Source organism: Hemibagrus wyckioides, linkage group LG11 (assembly GCF_019097595.1).
Source record: "Hemibagrus wyckioides isolate EC202008001 linkage group LG11, SWU_Hwy_1.0, whole genome shotgun sequence".
Taxonomy (NCBI): domain Eukaryota; kingdom Metazoa; phylum Chordata; class Actinopteri; order Siluriformes; family Bagridae; genus Hemibagrus; species Hemibagrus wyckioides.
The window spans coordinates 8,981,356-9,007,749 of record NC_080720.1 but is presented as its reverse complement, the minus strand read 5'-3'; the positions used below and the strand labels follow the sequence as shown (position 1 = coordinate 9,007,749).

Here is a 26,394-nt window from a genome sequence, read left to right as displayed (position 1 = left end):
AGAAACATTTGACAGAACTGAGAGCGTGTAGATGCATGCATACACAAATACACTCATCAGTGACTGAGATGAACGTGCAGGTAAAATCCAAGTCACGATGGAGGATAAGAAAAGGCTGGAGAGTGTGTTACCGTTGATAAGAGCATAGGTGAGGATCATTACGGAGTTGTTGAGGTGCCGATTCTCCTCTTTAACCACGTTTAGAGTGGCTCTCTTCTCGTGCTCTGAGGAGTCTCGAGAGGTGACGCCCGACGACAGGTAGATTATAACCATATCAGTGTCTGTGTGAGAGACAGAGAAAATATGAAAACATTACTAAAGCGGTAAGAGGTTCACAATTCAGATTTCTCAGGTTCTTACTGTACCATGTGTCTTAGTGCTGTGGGGTCTGCCCATGCTGCTGGTGTTCCTCAGGAGCTGAAAGGCTTTCTGGAAGCCCATAGCATGCTGGGTTGCACTGTCTGACGACTTGATGCTGTTAATGAAGGTGCTCATCTTGCGCTTGGTCTCACTGGTGGCAGGAGACAGGAAGCTCTTGTAGCACTGATCCAAGGAGCAGGAGCGAACTGCATCAGCCACCGTCAAGACGGAGATCTACAGAGGACAAAAAAAGACCGTCCGGGTCAGATTTAGAGAACGAGAGATGCAAACATATTTGATCTCTTAATAAAGCAAAAACAGGATCTCAAATGTTCAAGACAACTTTAAAGGGTACATTATTCCATGTAAACTAGAACTAGACTTCCTTAGTACTCTTATAAACATTATTCAAGATTATGTAATCCTTTAAATTGATCAGAAAAAAATATTAATGACAAAGTGTAAGTGCTAATCTAACTAGGTCTGAACTAATGAGCTGATAATATGTTGATACTTAAAGTCCTATTCATGTCCATCTGCAAATAAATACAGGCTAGTTTACTAACAGGGTTTACTTAACTAGCCAGCTAACTAGGATGTGCGTCATTTCCAAATAACATTTTAACAACCATTTATAACATCTGAATTATTCTGTATTTTACATCTGAACTATTTTGTTGTTAACACATGCTGGGTGTGCTGTGTTCTGTACTTTATCGTGTTCATCGATGGAGTTGAGGATGACTAGAGCGGCGTCTCGGGCGATCTGGAGCTGCGTCTCGCTGACGGAGGCGCCGTGGTCGATGAGCACCACCACATGCTTCGACTGAGGCCTCACGGCTGTCACATACACGGGCCTGACAAGAAACACACACACAGTCAGCTTTAAAAGAGTCATACAACCAGAGACAGTTTCAGTCCACTGAGAAGAGTCCTTCAGTGGCTGAGAAATAATTAAAGAAAGAATGAGAGAGCGAGAGAGAGAGAGAGAGAGAGAGAGGATCAAGCCACTTAAAAACCCAATCTGGACTAAGAGTGGAGTAATCGTGTGCTCTTACCTTTGTACAGTTCAGTTAAATGTTATTTCTATGAACGCTGTCATGAACAAAACCCTGTGATCGCTCTGCTAGGTTTCATTTTTGTGATGCTCTCTCCATATTTTAGTCGTTAGGCCATACTCGAGATGGATTCTGATCTTGTTTTGGGGTGGGGCTTATTTGCTTTCACATAGATTTGCTTCATGACTGCGGATCAATTGTGCAATTCCATACAACACTTTTGTGCACACAGGCCTGCATGTGGTAGACACTAGAGCTGCATCCCAAATGGCACAGTTTTGCACTATTCTATGCCACTTTGTGTGGAATGTTAGACACTTCATGAACTAAATGCTCGCAGCTTTGCTTACATTTCAGAAGAAGGGTGGGGCTACCAGGCACTAAGGTGGGACTACTGAACTAGGGAAAAACTAAGATACCTGATATCTTGGACAAAAGTCTTTTAAATTATCCCACATTGTAATCCACAGTATTCTGCTAAAGCTAGCGGAGTCGCATTACGTGTGTCTGACGTCATTTGCTGTGGACAGGGAAACAGATTATTCTTCTAGTCTCCATTTGTGTCCTGTCTGAGATGCTAGACAGTATGTCTTAAATGGACAGAAGCTAAACGGTACAGTATAAAGTACATATTGTAGATGTGTAGTGTGTAGTACATCATTTGGGACACAGTTTAGGTTTATCCACAGCACTCTGGTATCAGGAACAAAGTACAGTGCTTCCTAGATTTATGCCATTCCAGCAAGCAGGAATCTCTCTGGTCTAGTTTTAATGATCACTTGTATCCAGTGCTTTCTGCCGTATCACAGAAACAGGAAATAACGTGGCAAGTCACAGATCCAATCACAGATAAGGGATGATTTTGTCTAACATTCATCTTGGATTTTTGTACTATGCTTCTTATGTTCTGTAAAGCTGCTTTGAGACAATGCCCATTGATAAAAGCGCTATATAAATAAAATTGAACTGAATAACTTCTACACTTGATGTGAAAGGAAGCGAATCCCAGACTACTGACCTGGGACCTGTTCTCAGGATCACTCCCTGGAAAAATCTGAAAGGTAATCTTAGCAAGCGCTCAGAGCAAACTGGAAAAAAGCAACTGAGAAAATAGCCCAGGTGTATAAAAGTACATTACTGCCCCAACAATGTAGGCATTTAAGATGTGTGCTTGCATGCGTATCCATTAAAGATTGTTTGCTCCAAAAAGTCATGCTTATTATTTATTCATATAATAGAATGCAGTCTGAAAAGAATGAGCAGGAAACAATAGAAAAAGAGCCAAGAAGAGCTACAAAGGCATAAAAATCCCACACATGGCTCAGATGATTCTTTGTGGCCTTTACTGAAGAAACTCTGCATTCCAGCCGAATGCACAGAGACGTTTAAAACAAACAATAAAGTTTACAACTTCCTAAGGATCAAACTCTGCCCCTGGCACACAAGACAGCAAACCCCAGTGGACCTGCTGGACACCATGCTGCCATGTTTTCTGTGTATTTATTACAGAGGAATGGCGTGAAAATCTGTAAGACATTTCATTTGCTGCTTGTTTTTTTGTTTTTTTTGTTTTTTTTAAATGGCTGGTTTGACATTTCTGGACTGTACAACATGAGGCTGAAAGGCTGACTTTTATAAAAGATGCATTCTCTGTGTTTACTGCTGAACCTCAAGCCTGTTGTTGTCTATAAAAATGAATAAATGCTTTGCCTTCCTCAATAAGCACTCTCTAAAAAGGCAGCAGAAAAAGTGAGGAATTTCATAAGAAGTACAAAACAAATCCCACCATAAAAGCTGCATTTCCATTCAGCATTGTTTCATTTAAAACCTGATTAAAGAACTATGAAACCCAAGGATCTCAGAGAACCCAATAAAGAAAAAGAAAAATAGTATTCCTTTTTCACCCTAATGAAGCTTGTTTTTTCACCTTTATTTAGAAAACGGGTGTTCGTGCAGACATGATTACGCTTGTTTGGGTTGTCCGAGTCTCAATGAACTTTCTATACGCTGTAATATTGTTGTAAATACAAAATGACTCATTTTCCATCCTGCCATGGCCCCAGGTCCGTGTGACTCACTTTCCATCACCCTCCTGTCCCAGGAGACTGGAGTTCCTAAAACGGCTGAACTAGACCATTTATTCAGAAGATTTATTTGTGGGGAATAATGAGGAAACCATTCTTTTTTAATGTTGGAGCTTGATTCTAGCCGGAAGTATTGATCCCTGATATGAGAACCATCAACTCGCCTGAACTGGGGTATATTAAGTTGAAGCGTTAACTCGCTCGGTAACAGATTATTAGAAAGAAACTTGTGTTTGTTTGTTTTTGCAAAGAATAGCATCTTGCAGTAATAGACATCACTAAACTTGTTTAATTTATTCATCTAGTTTATTCCAAGCTGGAGTCTATCCTGGGTGTGTGGTAGGAAACCACCCAGGAACTGGACTCCAAGCCATACTATGACCCAAGTACACACACATTTACACCATTTTATAGTCACCATCGCACGTTTTCTGGAGGTGGATGGAAACTGACAGGAAATTCATGATGACACTGGAAGAACATGTGAAAGAGCTCAGGATCAAACCTGGGACCCTGGCGCTATACTGTGGAAACTCCATTATATTTATCTGCATGGTCAAACTGAATATTAAAAATCTATAAGCAGATCTGTGGAATTCCTCTTCAACCGCACAATGACTTATGGACTCTTGGCCATCCCAGACTTCTCCTTTCTCACTTCAGACCCTTGCTATTAGTTTTAGCGTAGTTTCTGAGTAATATGCTCTAAGATGATTAAATGAATAATATGCTGAGAGAAGGAAAAAAAAATAAAAAATAGGGGAAAAACATCTTGGTGTGGTTTTGATTCCCACCAAACTATAGTTCTTAATCTGGGCAATGTAGCTGAAAAACTATTCAATTATGTTGGAAAGTCTCCCAAAATGAGCGGGAGAGTGCTTTTATGAGGGAAAGTGTGATGTGATCCAAGTGATTATTCAAGCATATGGAGAGCATTTGTCTTAGGTTTCGTTCAGTTAAGTGGTCTAAATGCAAAACAAATAAAGACTGAGGCTTTGCAATTCTGCGCCCAAGCAAGCCTGTGTGAGAGCGATATAAGGATCCTGGCAGTAAAAAATATTACTTGACAGGCTTTTTTCCAAATCTATGTGGCTTTTTACTGAGATCTGTTGATAGGTAATGTACTCTCAGACTTTCACTGAGTCACTGTGGTCATGCGAGTGTCTGACTGTGTGAGTGTGTGTTTTCTGCACCTGCTCCTGTGCTCGTATGTGCTTTTGCAGTGGAACTTGTGAGCGGGGAACACAGTGAAGATGCCCTCCTCTGAGCTGAAGTACTGCCACTTGATGCCTGGGTTCGACTTCAGGTTGTCTGCCAGCACTAAGACATCCGAGAGAGAGAGAGAGAGAGATTAGGACATGAAGGTTTATTAGCTATAAATTTTTCAAGCAGCAAAATATTCAAAATAAAAATTCAAAATAAATAAAGTGCAGATTTCCATTTCCAGTTCATAACGTTTCCTCAAAAGCTCTATTCAGGTTGGGTTCGGGTTTTTTGTCGTTGGAAGGCTGGACAATTTGTTATTACTGGAGTATCTCTGAGATTTCAGTCCCATGTGAATCCATCATACCATGCATGTGTCCTGAAAGATTACATACCACACACAAACACCGCTTGTGTGTGTCTACCTGAATGGACATGTTGTCAAAGATCCTATTATATCTTCTGTTTTGCACCTTTTCTTCAACATAAAGTCATTCCAGGAAGCGCTCTTTTCTATTCTCTCCCAAAACCAAACCAAATATTATTCGAACAGTGCTCATCAGTCAGCTGTAACGCCCATCACACAGACCACTACAGCACTGTACTGTTGGCACACGGTAATGCTGCAGTGTTAATGTAGTGTGACGAGGCAGCCCGAGCGTGTTTTGCTTGGACATGCCTCTGGTTTGTGAGGCCCGGAGCCCAGATTCAAACAGACAAGATCATCCTATCCAAACACCCCAATCACATCGCTCGCTCTGCCGTAAGTGTTTATTTAATCTGCACGAGGAAGACAGAACCAGGGACGAGAGCTAAATGACCCTCTACACCTGGATAACAGTAGTGCTACATTAGTAAAACACGGCTTCAGGTTCGAACCAAGCTACTTATTCGGCTTTCAGGGATCTAATGAGCCCGTTCTCTCTGTATAAGAGGAGGGAAAGAGCTTATTTGAGGACCACACTGGAGTGGGGCGTAGCCTCGTGAGTCGATCTGTTAGAAAACTTTCATTAGCCATCATGAATACAGTCCTTCAAGCTTTATGAGGTCAGTGCTTCCTAAAGTAAGAAAAAAATAAAATATAAAAAGAGAGGTATTTTTTCCTTGAGCATGACATGGAGGGAACATGTCAGTTTAGCTGATGCTCATGCTTGTAATGTGTTTCTTTCTCCAGATGTTAAGCCAGGAAATGAACCTCTTTCTCTGTTGTGCTAATCTGATGAAGGCCCAAACATAAAATCGCTGCCAGTAAAATTGTAGAGCTGCATTTAAAAATTGCTAAATATGACAGATATTAATTAACATGAAAAAGAAGAAAAACAAAAAATAAATAAGTATAAAAAAAAAAGTTTTACGAATTTAAACTATCTCCAAATCAGCTGCTTCCAATATGTTGGTATTTTTTTTATTATTATTATGAAACGATATATAAAGTTATAGTGACATATCCATATCATATCGGCAGTCCCAATTCATACAGCACTTTTTAATGAAAGTACATTTACATTTCATCATACAAAATCTATTGCGCTATTGTACCATTCCCATATAACCCTTATTTATAACCAGGAAAAAAAAAAGCAAAAGCTTGCATCAGACATCTTTAGTTGATTATCGCGGTCTTGCTTGATTATATATTAGCACATTACGTAGCCAGGCCTCATGAGAAAAAGAGAGCATTCATTTGCAACTGATTTAATGCTGGTGCTTTTGTTAGAGACTTCATTTCTACTGCAGAATCACTGTACATTACTCTTCATAATGGACTTTTGCCTCATAAACCATTTATTTATTTATTTAAAATTTAGCTACAATTACAAGCAGCCCTATATATGACTTAAACCAAATAAAATCATTTGTGTACACATGTAAATCAAAATAGTGTACACCTTTTTTCCTGTGGCTGATCAGGTGAATGGAACAACTACTGGCAAAAAAAGGTTAGACAAGAATGCTAAACATTTTAGAAGCAGACTTGATCTTGATCATGGCAGTTTTTGCCATGTGTTTAACATGCAAGCTACTCTCAGACTTATAAAGCATGCAAAATGTGAATAAAAATTGTTAACATGATGAACGGGTCGATGCAGTATAAGCTTGTTAACTGTTAAATAAAACTGACAGAGTCCTGCTGTAAATACCTACAACATGCATGCACTGAGGAGACTGTCTGCTTTAGCACTGCACACCATATTAACACAACTGGACAACAACAACACATATACAAGAATGCTGTTTGATGATTTCAGTTCGCCGTCCAATACAGTCATCCTCTCCAAGGTGATCACTAAACTTAGTGACCTTGGCATCGACACCGTTCTGTGTAATTGAACACTGGACTTTGTGACCAACAGACCGCAGCATGTTGAGTTAAATAACACCACTTCCTCGAGTGTCACACTGAGCACTGGTGTACCTCAAGGCTGTGTACTGAGCCCTTTCTTATACTCTCTCTTCACCAATAGCTGCAGGCCTGTGCATGGTTTTAACACCATAACCAGGTTTGCAAACCACACCACAGTAATCGGCCAACTACAGAGAGGAGGTGAAAAACCTGGCTGCATAGTCTGTATACATGTACATATGTTTATATTTCACTACTGCTTTGCACTTCTGGGTAGATGCTAACTGCATTTCATTGCCTTGTACCCATGTGCAATGACAAAGTCTAATCTAATCTAAAATTGAATAATCAGAGATTTCTAACTGATGTTTAGCGTGCGCGAGGCACGTAAAACTCGCCAGTCCCTGTGGAGGGCTAATAAGAAAACACTTTAACAGAAAATGCTTTCATTTTTTAAAATCTAATCTAAAAACTTAAGCTTACATAAGGAGTTATTAACACAAACAAAGAGTAATTTTTTGATGCTATATGGGTTGACCCAGAGTATAACAGAGGCCTAATGATTCGGAGCAGGCTGGATGCCCTGAACTTGAGCTCTTAACCGGAAAGAGAAGGCCAGACACATCCACTAGCACCCTGCACCATTAATCAGGGCTGAGCGTATAAACAGGAACTTTGGAACATGTTGACAGTTTGAAGAATCGTATACACTCGCTGCTCCACAACACTTAATCCTGCACTCTGTGTTTAGAGAAGCTGGAAACCACGAGCATAAGGAAAAGGCCTTCATTTCCTCTATCCCTCCCTCAGGCTCCTAAACCATGCTCCTTCTATCCATTTCTTTATACACTCCTCTACTTCTGATAAGACGATAGTTTATCTTGATAAAATGCGCGTCTTAATTCCGCTAAGCTCCTACGCCAAAGCAGGATAAGCATACGGTGAAGCACTGCTTTCATTTAAGGCTTTAAAATATTGCTTGTCTGGATTATATTACAATTTACTGTTTCAGAGAATAATAAAATTCCTGCTACAAGTACATGTATCCTGGTAGCAATTTGACTTCTGCTGAAGGACACAAATTCGTGGCAATGGAATTCCAAAATGGCAGTGGCCTTATCCCTACTACACTGCAAAATCAATCAGGAATGGTTTAAGTGTCAAGGTGTTGATGTGACCTCCAGACCTCGGGGTCTGATCGAGCAGTCTGATACATGAAGGCGCAACCATGAAACTTACGGGACAAACCTACAGAGGTCTGGTAGAGTCCATGCCTCAAGTCAGAGCTAATTGATGGCACATGAAGGAGCTACATAATATCAGGCAGGGGGTTTTAATGTTGGTGCTATTTGGAGAATATTAAATGATATTGAAAGCTCACTTCACATTTGGAGTTATGAGTCTCCCAATGCTTTAGCTGCTTGTTTATAGCAGATGGATGTCCAATATTAAAATGTTCCCCATCCTCCCTCTTTGTAAAGCACTCACACTTTCTGCTCTCTCTGTCTATATCCTCTCTAACATCACCTCATTTATCTCCTCACTCACACCCTGGTTAAGTGAGTCCCGAGCCTCACTTCATCTGAAAAGTGACACTCGGGCATGACAGCCAAAAGTGTGCTAAAGCACTCTGGGGGAATAAACATGTCAAGAGGCAAGGAGGAGCGAGGAAAAGAAGGGAGGAGTGTGTAAAGAGAGGAGACAAGCCGTGAGAGAGAGTCTCTCATTCATCAAACCGAAGGCTCCGTCTCTCCAGCCTGCTCTTCGCACTGCGGTTTCCCTCCACCGTCCGCAGCACTGTTTAGACTAACTGCACACAAACGCGCTGATGACGGCCTCGCTGCTGCATGATAAAAAGCAACAGATGAATGGAGTGAATGAAGATGAATTGGGCTAATCTTCGCTGGAGGAAGCAGGAATGCAGCAGAAGCTAAATGGCAAAGGAACGATGTCAGAAACAAGAGCGTCTGCAGATCACTGCAGCAGCACCGAGTGTCTGCAGGACGATGTTTAATGTTTGTTTTAAACGTACTTAAAACTAAGAGCATTGCTGCTGAGATAAGGAGGGCTAAAGAACAAAAAAAGTTTCTTGATGATATGCCAGAAATATTCATTTCACACACTACAGCAACACCATACACACACACACACACTACACCAACACCTTACACACACACACTACACCAACACCTTACACACACACACTACACCAACACCTTACACACACACACTACACCAACACCTTACACACACACACTACACCAACACCTTACACACACACACTACACCAACACCATACACACACACACACAACACCAACACCATACACACACACACACACTACACCAACACCTTACACACACACACACACACACACTACACCAACACCAAACACCTTACACACACACACACTACACCAACACCTTACACACACACACTACACCAACACCTTACACACACACACACACTACACCAACACCTTACACACACACACTACACCAACACCTTACACACACACACACACACACTACACCAACACCATACACACACACACACACACTACACCAACACCTTACACACACAAACACACACTACACCAACACCTTACACACACACACTACACCAACACCTTACACACACACACTACACCAACACCTTACACACACACACTACACCAACACCATACAGACACACAAACACACACTACACCAACACCATACACACACACACACACTACACCAACATCTTACACACACACACACACTACACCAACACCAAACACCTTACACACACACACACTACACCAACACCTTACACACACACACTACACCAACACCTTACACACACACACACACACACACTACACCAACACCTTACACACACACACACTACACCAACACCTTACACACACACAAACACACACTATGGCAACACCATACACACACACACTACACCAACACCTTACACACACACAAACACACACTACAGCAACACCATACACACACACACACACTACACCAACACCTTACACACACACAAACACACACTACACCAACACCTTACACACACACAAACACACACTACACCAACACCTTACACACACACACTACACCAACACCTTACACACACACACTACACCAACACCATACACACACACACTACACCAACACCTTACACACACACACTACACCAACACCTTACACACACACACTACACCAACACCTTACACACACACTACACCAACACCTTACACACACACTACACCAACACCTTACACACACACACTACACCAACACCTTACACACACACACTACACCAACACCTTACACACACACAAACACACACTACACCAACACCTTACACACACACAAACACACACTACAGCAACACCTTTCACACACACACACACTACACCAACACCTTACACACACACACTACACCAACACCTTACACACACACACTACACCAACACCTTACACACACACACTACACCAACACCTTACACACACACTACACCAACACCTTACACACACACACTACACCAACACCATACACACACACAAACACACACTACACCAACACCATACACACACACACACACACTACACCAACATCTTACACACACACACACACACACACACTACACCAACACCAAACACCTTACACACACACACACTACACCAACACCTTACACACACACACACTACACCAACACCTTACACACACACACTACACCAACACCTTACACACACACACACACACACACACTACACCAACACCTTACACACACACACACTACACCAACACCTTACACACACACAAACACACACTACAGCAACACCATACACACACACACTACACCAACACCTTACACACACACAAACACACACTACACCAACACCTTACACACACACACACACACACACTACACCAACACCTTACACACACACACTACACCAACACCTTACACACACACACTACACCAACACCTTACACACACACACTACACCAACACCTTACACACACACACTACACCAACACCTTACACACACACACTACACCAACACCTTACACACACACACTACACCAACACCTTACACACACACACTACACCAACACCTTACACACACACACTACACCAACACCTTACACACACACACTACACCAACACCTTACACACACAAACACACACTACACCAACACCTTACACACACACAAACACACACTACACCAACACCTTACACACACACACTACACCAACACCTTACACACACACACTACACCAACACCTTACACACACACAAACACACACTACACCAACACCTTACACACACACAAACACACACTACACCAACACCTTACACACACACAAACACACACTACAGCAACACCTTACACACACACACTACACCAACACCTTACACACACACACTACACCAACACCTTACACACACACAAACACACACTACACCAACACCTTACACACACACAAACACACACTACACCAACACCTTACACACACACAAACACACACTACAGCAACACCTTACACACACACACTACACCAACACCTTACACACACACACTACACCAACACCTTACACACACACAAACACACACTACACCAACACCTTACACACACACAAACACACACTACACCAACACCTTACACACACACAAACACACACTACACCAACACCTTACACACACACAAACACACACTACACCAACACCTTACACACACACAAACACACACTACACCAACACCTTACACACACACAAACACACACTACGGCAACACCATACACACACACACTACACCAACACCTTACACACACACACACACACACTACAGCAACACCATACACACACACACTACACCAACACCTTACACACACACACTACACCAACACCTTACACACACACAAACACACACTACGGCAACACCTTACATGCACACAAACCCACATGCACACAAACACACACTACGGCAACACCATACACACACACACACACAAACACACACACTATGGCAACACCTTACACGCAAACACACCCACACAAACACACATACTATGGCAACACCACACACACGAGCAACACCATACACAAACACACACCCACACAAACACTACGGCAACACCACAAGCACACTCAAAGGCAACACCATACACAAACACACAACCAAGCACGCACACAAACACACTCAAATGCACACAAACACACACACAGTGGCAGCACCACACACACAAGCTCACATGCACACAAACACACACTACGACAACACCATACATGCACACAAACACACACTACAGCGACACCACACACACACAAGCTCACATGCACACAAACACACACTACGACAACACCATACATGCACACAAACACACACTACAGCGACACCACACACACACAAACTCACGTGCGACACCCCACACACACACACACACACACACACAAACTCACGTGCGACACCACACACACACACACACACACAAACTCACGTGCGACACCACACACACACACACACAAACTCACGTGCGACACCACACACACACACACACACAAACTCACGTGCGACACCACACACACACACACACACAAACTCACGTTACTAAGAAAACTAAACACACAAAACAGAAAAACCATACACACAACAACAATGCAAAACATAATATAATGAAAACACTTTTTGTCTAGAGATAGTGAGAGTGAGTAAAAAGACAGAACAGAGAGCAACATGGTTCATCTCTTAAAAAACAAACAAACAAACAAACAAACAAACAAACAAACAAACAACAAAAAAAACTGTCTCCCTAAAATCTGACGTCAAGTATCCTCTTTAAAACAGTTGCCATAGCAGCATGCTCCGTGTGTGTGTGTGTGTGTGTGTATACCCTGTAGTACTCACCCGAATTGAGGTCTCGTCCAGGATTGAAAGCTCGGCTGTTGACGTTGGGGGACAGTCGATCGCAGCTGATGGTTTTTGACACGTTTGTGTTAAAATTTCCATCAAACCTGTAAACAGAATAAAGAATCAGTACACATCGTGCTTATGTGCACTGCTGGGACATCTGTGATGAGGTATGCTCAACAGGGCTGCATTTACAAATCACACGGAGTTTCAGAAACTGATAAAACTTCAATCTGGCAACGTTTTCATGCAAGTGTTCACCCCAGTGACATTTTAATATGAGTTCGGAGGCATGTTAAACGAACCTGCTTCAGTCTCTAAAACTGTTCAGACACAAGAAAACCAACAGGGATGAACTTAATGCAAGACAGAAAGTGGATTATCAGAAGCCATTGCATTACAAAGATCAGTGGATGAACAGCAATCACACTGAAGAATCCCTCTCAGATAAGATCATCAGTGGACTCTGGACATTAAAAGCATTGTAGAGTTCAACCCCTTCATTCATCATTTTGGCTTTGACTAAATGTTACAGTCAAATGATACTATTCTCTTGGCAGACATATAAGAATAGATATAAATCTGCAGCTGAACCTATGATCAGATTAAATTTGGTCAAAAAAATCATTATCATTATCCTGATTTTTATCCTGACTTTTGCTCTTTCTAGACCATGATGGACGCAGCAAATCTCAGGCATTTCTGCCTAAACTCTCTCCACAGAAACAGTCTAATAAAAAAGAAGTCAGACTGAAAGAAACATTAATATGTCTTTTATACAGCTAACTTTTTAAAGCTATATAAAAATAATTCAAATCTTGGACTACATACTACAAATCTCGAAACATTGCTTTAAAATGTAGTAGACCTTAAAGTGTTAGTCAATAACTTGCGATGATCATATTGATTTTTGATCAATAAAGCCATCTAAACCTGGATATGCTTTAATAATACTAACAATCCACTTGTCAATCACTATAATAAAATACTCCTGAACATCTGCTCATTCATGCATTTCAGTTAAGGTTCACGACAAATGTCAGAACGGGGAAAACTGAACATCTCAGTGACTTTGACCTGGTTGTTGATGTGAGATGAGTTGATACAGAATGGTGTGAAAACAAAAGCATGTGATGGAAACACTGTGTTAATGAGAGAGTTCAGAGAAGGGCAAGACTGTTTGGAGCTGACAGGAAAGTTACAGTAACTCAAATATAGCCATGCAGTACAACCACGGTGAGCAGAAAAGCATCTCAGAATGCAGTCTGAGTCAGAAGGGCTACAATAGCAGTAGACACTCCTGGCAACAGGAAATGTGAGGCTATAGCGGACACAGATTCACCAAATCTGGACAAGTTAAAGTAGGGGAAAATTTTTTATACTTTTCCATGATTACTCTTTGGTTTGTTTCGTGTCATTTTGTGTAATCTCATCATTGTCATACATGAACCGGAATGAAGCTCTTGACCTGCATCTGTGTGACTTTAAAAACTGTGCCTCTGCCACATGATTGGCTGTTGGGATGAATTGAATGAATAGGCAGTAACGTTTCTATTAAAGTGGCCAGGTGAGTGCAACTTACACATGATAGGAGAAAAGCAGAGCATGTTTCTGTAACTGTAAGATGTTCCTCAACTGGATGAAATCAGTCACGGAGCAGACGTACACAAACTATGAGTGTAACATAAACCCTGTTTTAAGGATCCATTCCAGCTGTGAGTGAGAGTGTTTATTCATAGCACACTGACTGCATACGTGTGTGTATGTATGTGTGTGTGTGTGAGAGAGAGAGAGAGAGAGAGAGAGAGAGAAAGAGAGAGAAAGAGAGGAGACTATTCACAGCTGTTCTTTATCATACTACTCGTCTTCTTTCGCTCTCATCTTGTATCAGGAGAGTTTAGTGTTGTCATCTAATCTGCACCAAAAACAGATCTCTCCCAATCCTGACTCTCAGCTTTTGTCGTTATTGCTTCCTGCACTGGTCCCTCAACAACCACCTTCTGCCACCTGAAACGAGTACCGTCTCGCTGAAATCATCCTAATCCTCCCTTCTGACCTATTTCACTCTCTCTTGTCCTCCAGCGCCCTCCCTCCCCTCGCCGCCTCGCCTCCAAACGGCTGCCTCGTGATTGACGGCTGCTGTGATGTGCGAAGTGCTTTGAACTTCAGACATTTAATTCCCACCAGGCTCTCGTCATTAGAATTCTCCTTCAACACACTTTTTTTACGAGTAGGGAGCTAGGCAAATGTGGCAGATAAAAATAAATAATAATGCATTTGCAAACACTTTGAACTGAACATCAGAAAAGAGCGGAGGGGAGGAGGCAGAGAGGATGCTGGAGCAACAGAGAGAGAGAGAGAGACCTCCATTTTCTCCTCCATCACTGATTTAAACTCGATGTGCAAATGAGGTGCTAAATAAAACATGTAAGAAAGCAGGGAAAAAACATATTGTAAAAAGCCCTGAATCTAGCAGCAGTTAAACTGAGGAAACCATATCTGACAGGATATTATATTAATATGGATTCATTAATGTATCAAGTGACATATTACCTATTTTAATCATTTTTTCCCCATCACATGATTGTCTCCACTTGGCCCCTTACAGGGAAAAGTCATTGCACATCAAAATCCTTAATATTAAACATCTTTATCTTTTGGTGCAAAATTTCTATCCTGTTGGGTGTGGTCTGTTCCGCGGTAACCCCACCCCATCCACAGGGCAGGAGAGACACTGAATAGTTTGATCGATGTGAAAATGATGCAGTGCATATGCTATGACCTTTATAGCCACCGGATCTCGAAAATATTGAACATGTTAGTGATGCACTCTCCATCACCATCGGCACAAATGAGAGAATATCCTTTGGAAGAACAATTCTTATCCTCCTAGAACAGTTTTATAGTCTGTTTACATGATCACAGATTATTTGCCCTAAATGTAGATGATCATATTATTGGTGCTAAATGTTAGTGGACACCTGACCATGATAAATATATGTGAATTCTGTACGTCCCATCCCTTTCTCCGTTGTCCTTCTGAGCAAACTGAGGCTATGGGGATTTGTGCTCATCACAAGAGCATTAGTGAGATCAGGCACTGATGTTGGGTGAAGAGGTCTAGGGTGGAGCCGTTATGAGAAGAGATTTAGGGTCTGGTTGCTAGGGTTAAGGTGTTGGGCTACTGGTCAGATGGTTGTGAGTTCAAATCCCAGGACCACCAAGGTGCCACTGCTGGCCCCTTGAGAAAGGCCCTTAACCGTCAATTGATTCAATGTATAAATGAGATAAAAGGGCCTTGGCTAAATGGCATCAATGAAAATGTAACTCCAGTCTTAGCAATTCAGGGAGCAGTGGTGGTTCTGGGTTGAGGATCAGGTTTCAAGCCCCAGCACCACCAAGCTCCACTGTAGAGCAATTGTTCAAGGCCCTTAACCCTCCCTGCTCCAGTTGTCCTGTATCATAGCTGCCCCTGTGCTCTGACCCCAAGTTCCTCAGCTGGGATGCGCAAAGAAAAGAATACCAATGTGCTGTAATGTATGTGTGGCAATAATACAAGGCTTCTTGCCCTCAGCAAACCAGGTCATCATGTATCTCTTTCTGCACATGTGCACTGTCATGCAGGAACATTTATACCACTTAGTTCCGTTTAAGGGAAATTCTACACATTCTATACAATTCAACTTTGCTGCATGTGTACGTGATGGTCAGGTGTAGACATACCTTTGGCATTACAGTGTATATGAAACACACTTCCTAAATCACACTGACACTCTCACGTCATTAACTCTGTCTCCCACCAGCGACTGGGTTTCCTTTCAGGTTCTAAAGTGTCAGATGGGCATCCTACCATCTCTGTAACTGCACATGATTGCAAGAACACCTCAGACAGAAAGATTACCATACACTATCCCCCTACCAGCCATGTCTCAAGACACACTTCCTTCCTCATATAGCAGCATTGATTTGGAAGGTGATACGATCGGGTGACCTCCAGTGCTAATATAAAGCATGAGCAGCTCTGGAGATTATAACTATATCTATAACTATATATATATATATATATATATATATATATATATATATATATATATAAGAAGGCAGCATCAGCCTTCTTCTCACTTCTCTAGTCTTCTCCAAGACCCTCAAGGCACATATCTATGAATGATCAATTATCCCACTAATGAAAGGGCAGCAAAAGAAAAGAAAACTGGAATGCTGGGCCTCATTTATCACTGAATAACTTTAATAATTACCATATTGCAGTTAACGTCAGAGAGGAGAAAAGGAAAGTCATTTACTCCCTGTCACTGTAAAGCTCCTCATTTAATCTGATCTGCCAAAACGTCCCATGATCCTACAAACAGACGACAAGCAGATGGTCTAGAATGTTGGTAAACAAGTCTTTTTTAATTTCAAAATTGAAAACACACCATTGTACAAACCCAGAAAGCACAACGTGAATGTCCTGGACTTCATCAAGCCCAAACTGACAAGAGCTAATAATCTACTAAAGTAATTCAGAGTGTGCTATGCATTCAAGCAGTTTGTAATGTCACAGGGAAAAAATGGTGGTGAAATATGCAAGAATATTCTAATTATTATAATGTAGCAGGAGAAAATCATCACTCAGCATCAGCACTCACTGAGTTAAAGTCGGTAGTGAATAAGCCATGTCTGTTATGGTATATAGTAAGGCATTGCTATGAGCATAGAGCAGTCAGGGTTGGGTGGCAAGAGCAAGCTTGGGTTGGCGGGAGGACAGGAAACGTTTCCAATACTAGCAATATGATAGTCCATTCAGTACGCTGGTCATAATTCTTCTTAAAGTAGGAACAGCAACAGAAAGTAATAACAATAAAACCCAGTGTATATTTTCGCAACCACTAATGGAGCAATGTTCATTCAGAGGTTTCCTAAACAGCAAACTTCATGTTCTTTTGGTTTGTCTTGTCAGATTTGTTCTGTATATTAAATACTAATTGGATTGGATTAGATAATATAAATGTAATCTTCAGGTTGGTTTTATTATTAAATCAACAGAGTCAAAGAAGACCAAAATTATCGGTTAATAAAATGAGGTCAAGTCACATCCTATTCTACTTTGTGCAAACTATAAATTTATAGATTCCTTATGAGGGTAAATATGAAGATACACCAATCAGCCATAACATTATGACAGGTGACGTGAATAAGACTGATGATCTCCTCATCATGGCACCTGTTAGTGGGTGGGATATATTAGGCAGCAAGTGAACATTTTATCCTCAAAGTTGATGTGTTAGAAGCAGGAAAAATGGACAAGCTTAAGGATTTGAGTGAGTTTGACAAGGGCCAAATTGTGATGGCTAGACGACTGGATCAGAGCATCTCCAAAAGTGCAGCTCTTGTGGGGTTTTCCCGGTCTGCAGTGGTCAGTATCTATCAAAAGTGGTCCAAGGAAGGAACAGTGGTGAACCAGTGACAGAGTAATGGGCGGCCAAGGCTCACTGATGCACGTGGGGAGAGAAGACTGGCCCGTGTGATCCGATCCAACAGACGAGCTACTGTTGCTCAAACTGCTGAAGAAGTTAATGCTGGTTCTGATACACTGTGTATTCTGACACCTTTCTATGTCGGGTCAGGGTTGTTTTGGAAGCAAAAAGGGGACCAACAAAATATCAATCCGGTGGTCATAATGTTATGCCTGATTTATTTTATTAATATACCAAGCATTAAAAAATCTGATCCAGTGCATGTATTTACAATGCTTAAACACTGAGCAATATTGTCATGAGGTGTTTAAGAAAGTTGTCTAAAAGCCACTGATCCTGATCCTGAGCCCTAGTGCTCAAGAGCCCTATTCAAGCATCCATGAGGAAGAAATAAAAAAAAAAAAAAAAAAAATCCCCATCAGAAAACCAATAAAATGAGGATGCACGGCTGCGGGCTGACTTCATGTCTCAAGCTTTTCGGGGCTGAGGAAGATCACATGGTTTATATTTTGGAGACTGTGGCACTGCTGGATAAGCGGAGCAGCTATCATTGGGATGATCGGTGCATGATTAAAGCATTCTGTACATTTTAAGCAGAGGTCAGAGTGTGCTGGAAAACACACAGGCTGGATGAGTAGCGAGCACATGACATCGATGCAGTGTCAAACACTTGCTGTTTTACCCGTAAGCGAAGGCAGAAATGACAGCTGGAAGAGGCTCAGAAGAACGCTGGAGGGCCCGTGGGACTGTTCACACCATCGCCTGTTTCTGATAGCAAGGGTGACGTGTGGAAAGGACCAAGATTTCATCATTTTACAGAAAACAACAGCATACTGTCTGAAATGGAGGGTTTTTTTTTTGTAGAAAATGGCTTAAAGATTCTGTAGGGAACTAAATGTTTTTTCCTCTTTACCTTTATTTTTTACATCTTTTTTCTAGTCTTTTCTACATACTCCATGTTTCTACATCTAATGTATGTAGATTGAGTAAAATTTAGAGCTAGGATCATCTGTCATTATTTAAAGTATATTGCAGATCACGAATATTTCAGCCTTTAGAGTAATCAGCATGGCTCGGTTACCTCTCCTGTATATTTTATGGTTATATAAATGTCACAGTCATATCCAGTACAAATTCACCTCCAACCCACAACTGAGGGGCCTGCGGTGCCGATTCTGCTGCTCGGGGCTTGTGGAGAATTTTCCAAAACTGTCACAGTGAGAACTGCAAATTTTCACAAAGTGCTCCAAGAGTCTGGGAGTGTTTATGGAAAGCCTTTGAAGTTTTAGGAGCAATGTGCTATCAGACGATTCAGCCTCACAATTCAGTCAGTCTCTCTCTCTCTCTCTCGCTGTTTTTCTCTGTCTCTCACTCTCTCTCCCTCCCGCCTGTCTCTCTCAATCTCCCTCTCTTTCTCTCTGCGGCCCTTAATCTCTCTCTCTCTCTCTCTCTTTCTGTCCCTCAAACTTCCCTTCTTTTTCTCTCCCTCGTTCTTTCTCTATCTCTGTCTCAATCCCCTATCTCTCTGTCCCTTAATGTCTCCCCCTCTCCAAATCTCCCTGTCTCTTTCTTTATCTTCCATTCTCTTTCTCTCTCTTTTTGTTCTCTGTCTCTATCTCAATCTCCCCCTCTTTCTTTGTGTCCCTTAATATCCCCCCTCTCCAAATGTCCATCTCTCTTTCTGTATCTAAATCTCCCGCTCTCTTTCTCTCCCTTTTTCTTTCTCTGTCTCTATGTCCCTTAATATATATCTCTCTCTCTTTAAGTCTCTGAGAAACCTGTGAGGAACCTGTGAGGAACCTGTGAGAGAATCTGTGAGAGAATCTGTGAGAACCTGTGAGGGAACCTGTGAGGGAACCTGTGAGGGAACCTGTGAGGGAACCTGTGAGAGAATCTGTGAGAGAATCTGTGAGAGAACCTGTGAGGGAACCTGTGAGGGAACCTGTGAGGGAACCTGTGAGGGAACCTGTGAGGGAATCTACAAATCTGCAAATCTACTTGTGAGGCTACGTCTCCACTAATCCAGATAAATTTGAAAACGGCATTTTCATCGAAAAACGCTCAGCGTCCACATTATCGTTTTATCGAGTTGTTGTTGCAAGTAACACAGGAGTATAAAGTTGCAAAAGCGAGCGAGAATGTATTCTGAACTGGTCACATGACCGTGTCACATGACTAAAAATGCATCATCTGTTTTGAAAGCCTCCAAGATTGAAATGTTCCTCAGACCATTTGTGAGTTCCACAATCAGTTCCTACAGTGAAACTTAGTTAGTGCTTGCTCTGGCCCTCTTACACACATTATATTGTGTGTAAGAGAGTCATTATACAGGTATTGTGAAATACATAAATTTGTGGTATGTGAGAGTTGAACTCAGGAGAAATGCTTCTACAAAAGCAGCTCCAGTGCATAACCTATAGCAGGTCTCAGTAAGTCTAGAGAGCAGTGAGAAAAGCATGGAGGAAGGCACAGAGCGGAGAGGTTCAAGTCCCAGTCATGGTGACCTCTGTGCTGTATGTGTGGGTGTGCTGGAAAGAAGGAGAATGAACCATTTCAGAAAGGGTTTATGGACCTGCTGGCGATTCATGAAATTTCTTTACTTGCAAGAAGAAAAAAAAAATTCCCATTTAGAATGTCATCAGTGATTATAGTAAAGGAGCAGAGGGAGGCTCAGTGTGGGGGAAAAATGCGTGATAAGGAGATGAAAGAGATGGCTGAAAAATCTGACTGAATGAAAATGTGGAGAACAAAGTGAGAAAGAGGATGAGTGCAGACGGAGGGTGAAAACAGAACAGAGAGAGAGAGAGAGAGAGAGAGAGAGAGAGATTGACTTCAGAGATAATTGTGGAAACTCTGCAAGCTGCTCTCATTGAGATTAGGCTTGAAAGCACAGAGCATCTCGTCTCGATTTTAACAGCGCCTCTGTGTTCGAGCTTCCTCTACAGATAGGACGCTCCTGACATTTAAACACACTGTGGTGTGTGTCTCCGTTAGCTATAAAGCTCAGAATCCGTCTGTCCAATTAAAGCTCGGGCTGCTAAACGATTTAACACACACACCATGCAAACCAGTGGAGGAAATGATGTAATCCCATTCTAGCATCTCCAAGAGATATGGCAAAAAATAGAAAGAGATGTATGTGTGTATTTAGCCCTTTCCAAGGACTATTACGACCAAAAAAAATAGCATCAAACTTCTTCATTAAATAGCTACAGTGATTACTGTCAATGGAAGATCCTCTCTAAAGTGTTTGTGTAGAACTATAACAAAAAAGGGCTTCCATAAATCTTTCAGAACTCTATAGGTATGATGATGTGAGGACATAAAGAGTTCTACTCACTCCATCATGGAGGGTGGGATGGAGCAGCAGTCCTGAATGTCTGTGAGTGGAGAAGTCAGGTGAGCCGTGTACGACGCCTCCACCACCTGCTTGTTCCTGGTCACCACGTCCAGGTAGCGGTTAAACTTCTCCCGGATCTTCTTCGCCAACTGAAAACACAACACAGAGACTCAAAACACAGCAACCTGAGAAAGATAACTGAGGATGCAATACATAGCCTTTAAGAACGTACTTGGAATCTAAACAATAACCATGAGGTGAGAGGATATTTAACACAAACAATGCGCTCTCTCTTTCTATTTAGAATATAAGTGGTTATATGTTGTAAGTCACATGAGCACAGTATCTATGGTCATTTATTTACAATGAAATCCCAGTACATCTGAAGGAAACATCTATACCTGCTCCATCCTACAATCTGGATCCATCCTACTACCTGAAAGCAGCAGTCAGTCAACACAATCAGTGGACTTGAATAATCTTCACGGGCGTAGCAAAATTGTCCATGGGTTTAATGCCCAAACTACAGATATTTTGCCTTCTGGAGTGGCATTCCAAACTGTTTACTTTAGCAAGAAGGGGCTTGTTTTCAACAAGGCTAACATTCAAGAGCCTGAGTAGGTTTATAACGGCTTGCTGTGTTACCAACACTTTTGCGTCAACCGTGAACAGCTTCATATCACAGCTGAAAAAACTGACCATGATTTGGCTTTTTGAGCTTTGTTTGGTTTTGTTTTGGTAGAGAGCTCCGGGACTGTTTGAAGATATTAGCTGAATTTGCTGGAGCATGTAAGTTGAGAACATGGCTAAAGAAATATGTCTGTTCCATTCAAGCCTGTGACCAGGTCTAGGCAAATCACCAGAAGAATGGAGTAGCTTGCGGACATATTACTATTATGTTATTGACATAATTATAATAATTCATTTCATTCATCCAGTCATTATATTGACAACTCGTCTATCCGGTGGCTCAGGTGGTGTTAAGGCTATGGGTTGTTGATCAGGGTTCAAGCCCCGGCACTGCCAAGCTTCCACTGTTGGGCCCCTAACCAAGGCCCTTAACTTTCACTGCGCCAGGGTTTCTGCATCATAGCTGGCCCTTGTGCTCTGACCCCAACTTCCTCAGCTGGGATATGCAAAGAAAAGAATTCCACAGTGCTGTAAATGTATGTGTGGTGATTTCTCCTGTCTTAACATTACCTCATACAGAAGAGTAATACCTGTCCTAATCTATATATGATTTGCCGCCATGCCATGAATTTACAGAAGGAGGGGAAACGAGCCTGACTGAATGGGTGTGGCTTCATCGTGATTCAAACCCCAGCTCTTCTGACGACTGGCTGAAATCTCAGACTGATTTGTCTATGAATATTAAATCTCCACCACCACCGCCACTGTCACCAGTGCCAAAAAAAGCATGGGCAACACTAAAAGCACTTTGACACAGTTATGGATATTCATTTGGAATTCATAAATAACGTAATAACCTAAAGTGAAGCAGCACAGGCTGCATTCCAGACGACTCGTTTCATTAAAGCTGAAGGTGAAGTGAGTGATTAATGTGCTTCCCCAAACTGGGCCTACATCAAAGAGAGCAAGAGTCAACCTCAGAGACTAGAGATCGATCAGAATTAGACATGCACTGCAAGTATAACCTACACTGTGCACATACTGCAGATAAATGACTAGAGGGGAAAGAAGTGTGCGGCGTAGATGAGCTTTCGGATCAGTGTGAGAACTGCGGCGTGACTCTCGTGTGAGGCTTTAATGCTGAAATAACTGCACGTCTATGAACTCTGGTTTATTTACTCAGTAAGAAGTTCCCGGAGGGAAATTAAGAGCTCGAGCGGTACTGGCTCGGCAATAAGGGTTCCCCCAGGTGTTGAACATAAATTACATGCACACCGGCGTTTTCATTCAACGCTGGCTCATTTAGCAAAGCAGCAATGCGCAATAATACTGCTGGGATCCTCGCACGCACAAAAATGACATTAAGACTCTCAATCACATCACAAATCACACACACACACACACGCCAAACACAACACAGCCTTGCACCTAATACAGGATAATAGCTGCAACATGACAATTAACCCAGGTCATTTTTCCAAAAAAGGAAAAAGCCAAAAGCTAAAAACACAGAGTCTGTCCAGGATATGGAGAAATAGCCCATGACCCAATGACCGCATGCACCTCAGCCACACAGCTTGGCAATTAGAGGTAAAACTGGCTCACTGCTCTACCAAAAATAACACAGGATAAAGGAAAAGGTCTAAAGCACTCCAGAGAGGGCTTTGCGTGGCCCAGTATCAGGAATAACAAAAGAAGATCCAATCTGAGCAAATCCAAACACGCACAGTGAAAGGAGGTCAAGCGTAACAGACTCGAGAACTGATGAATAGGTAAAATCTACATGCAATAACAATTGTACCGCTGGATTAAAGTGCTCTGTGATTCCATGATTCCAAACGAGGCTACAGTTTCCCCTAAAGTTCAAATAGTGAAGTGGAAGGTAACGTGACAGGAGATCACAATGGTGAATAAATACACTGGTGAATATGGAATAAAGCAGCCTTAATTCTGTATAAGAGAGAAACATTCGGGCCAGCTTTAACGTCTCGTCTCAAAGACATGGAAATAATTCTAATGACTGGGTGGAGGTTTTTTTTTTCCCCCTCCTACGTATGTGCCATGTCAGTTGACTTCATCGGTGGCATGGTGTCGTTGTATAATGTGCAACAAGGCTGTGGTTTGAGAAACAAATCCTGAAATGTCACAGGTTGCTCACTAGTACCTTTTCAAGGGCAACGTTGTCCTTTTCGTAAGTAGAATAATCTCCGAATGAACGAGCAATTTCCGTGAATTATGGCTGTTTAAAGCAATTTTCACCAATTGCAATTTTGCTTCAAAGAGTAAAAACTGGTGTAATTGTGAACAGACAGAAAAGGTGAACTGCACTTGTGTCCTAAAATCTTAAAGATCTGCCTCAACGTAAATGAGGGGAAAATATTTTATTTTTTAGAAAGCCAAATCTGATATCGGCATTTAATCCAAAATGGCAAAATAAACTGGAAAACATTTGCAGGAATCCTGATGATAATGTAAGTTCATGAAATGAAACCTTTCATAATGTACACTGCTGCTTCTAGTGACCATGTGCTGCTGAATGCTCAATTCTGATTGGTCAGAAGCTTACTGTAATACTTCTAAGACAGTTTCTATAACAATTCAACATATAATAAAAGACAGAAACAAATATTTAAACCAACAAAGGAAAACAGGAAGTCATTCTGACATGAAACATCAATCATTAGTTGTTGGTGTTGGTCTTTCGGCTGATCCCTATTTGGGGTGGCCACAGTGGATCATTTGGTCTGCATGTTTTGATTTAGCACAGGTTTTACGCCGGATGCCCTTCCTGATGCAACCCTCCCGGGCTTGGGACCGGCTCCGAGTTAACTCTTCAGTGGCTGGGTTAGCACCCTGCCCGGGAATCGAACCAGGGCCGTGGCAACGAGAGTGCAGGATCCTGCCGCTGCACCACCAAGAGGCTGAACATCATAATCATTGGTACTAAAAATTTTTACATCTCTCACAGTCACTATTTACGTGTTTGGAAAAGAAGTAAAGGTCTTGTGAGGAGGTTTTGTTCCCAGACCGTTTCTGATCATTTTCATGATCAGTGTTTAAAAGTATAGCTGAATAAAACGAGTGACACAGTGCTGAAATAACTTTATAATCCCAGGTGATTTGGTTCTGCGTCACTCCAGCAGACCGACTGCTTATCATCTATCCCAAAGCTCAGACTTTAGTGCACTGCTAGTAATTGAGGTGCCAGAACACTCACGGTGCCAACAGACGGCTTAATCTCCTACTAACAGACAGTAAACAGCTGCAGGAGAGACGTGGCACACGGGAACAACTCACTCACAGGGGGATTTTCTTGGCAAGGCAACCTGAGCAGAAAAATGTACACACTATCCTGTATATAGTCACGCTTGGTACTTTTCTGACTGGAGTGTGTTGCTGAGAAATTACATATATATACACGTGCAGAGAGACAGAGAAATATATACAGACAGACAGACATAATCACAGACAGGCAGGCAGAGGCACACAGACAGACCTAGAGTGACAGAGACACAAACACACACAGCCATACACACAAAGACTCACAGTCACAAAATAGACAGAAACACAGATAGGCACACACAGACAGAGGGACACACACACAGACAGAAGGACATACACAAACAGACAGAGGGACACACACAGAGCAACTCACAGAGAAATACACATACACACAGATAGGGACACACACAGACAGAAGGGGAGACACAGACAGAGGGACACAGAGAAACTCACGAAGAAATACACATACACACAGAAAGGGACACAGGGACACACACACAGACAGGGACACACACAGACAGACGGACACACACACACAGAGAGGGACACACACACACACACACAGACAGAGACACACACAGACAGAGACACACACACACACACAGAGGAGGACACACAGACAGAGGGACACACAAACAGACAAAAAACAGAAAGAAAAACAGAGAGACAGAGACACACAGACCCAGGTGCACACAGACAGAGGGA

The 26,394-nt window shown here is 42.0% G+C and overlaps 1 protein-coding gene across 1 annotated transcript in view; it reads right to left on the bottom strand.

The window, feature by feature from the left end:
* Nucleotides 1-26,394, bottom strand: part of cachd1 (cache domain containing 1) — an 83,358-nt gene that overhangs the window by 22,525 nt on the left and 34,439 nt on the right. Inside the window, exons 3-8 of the mRNA XM_058403515.1 lie at nt 21,778-21,926; nt 12,961-13,067; nt 4,696-4,822; nt 1,073-1,217; nt 366-594; nt 132-281 (exon numbers count right to left, since the gene is read on the bottom strand). Of these exons, the coding sequence (XP_058259498.1) occupies nt 132-281; nt 366-594; nt 1,073-1,217; nt 4,696-4,822; nt 12,961-13,067; nt 21,778-21,926 (907 nt within the window). The remainder of the gene's footprint in view (nt 1-131; nt 282-365; nt 595-1,072; nt 1,218-4,695; nt 4,823-12,960; nt 13,068-21,777; nt 21,927-26,394) is intronic.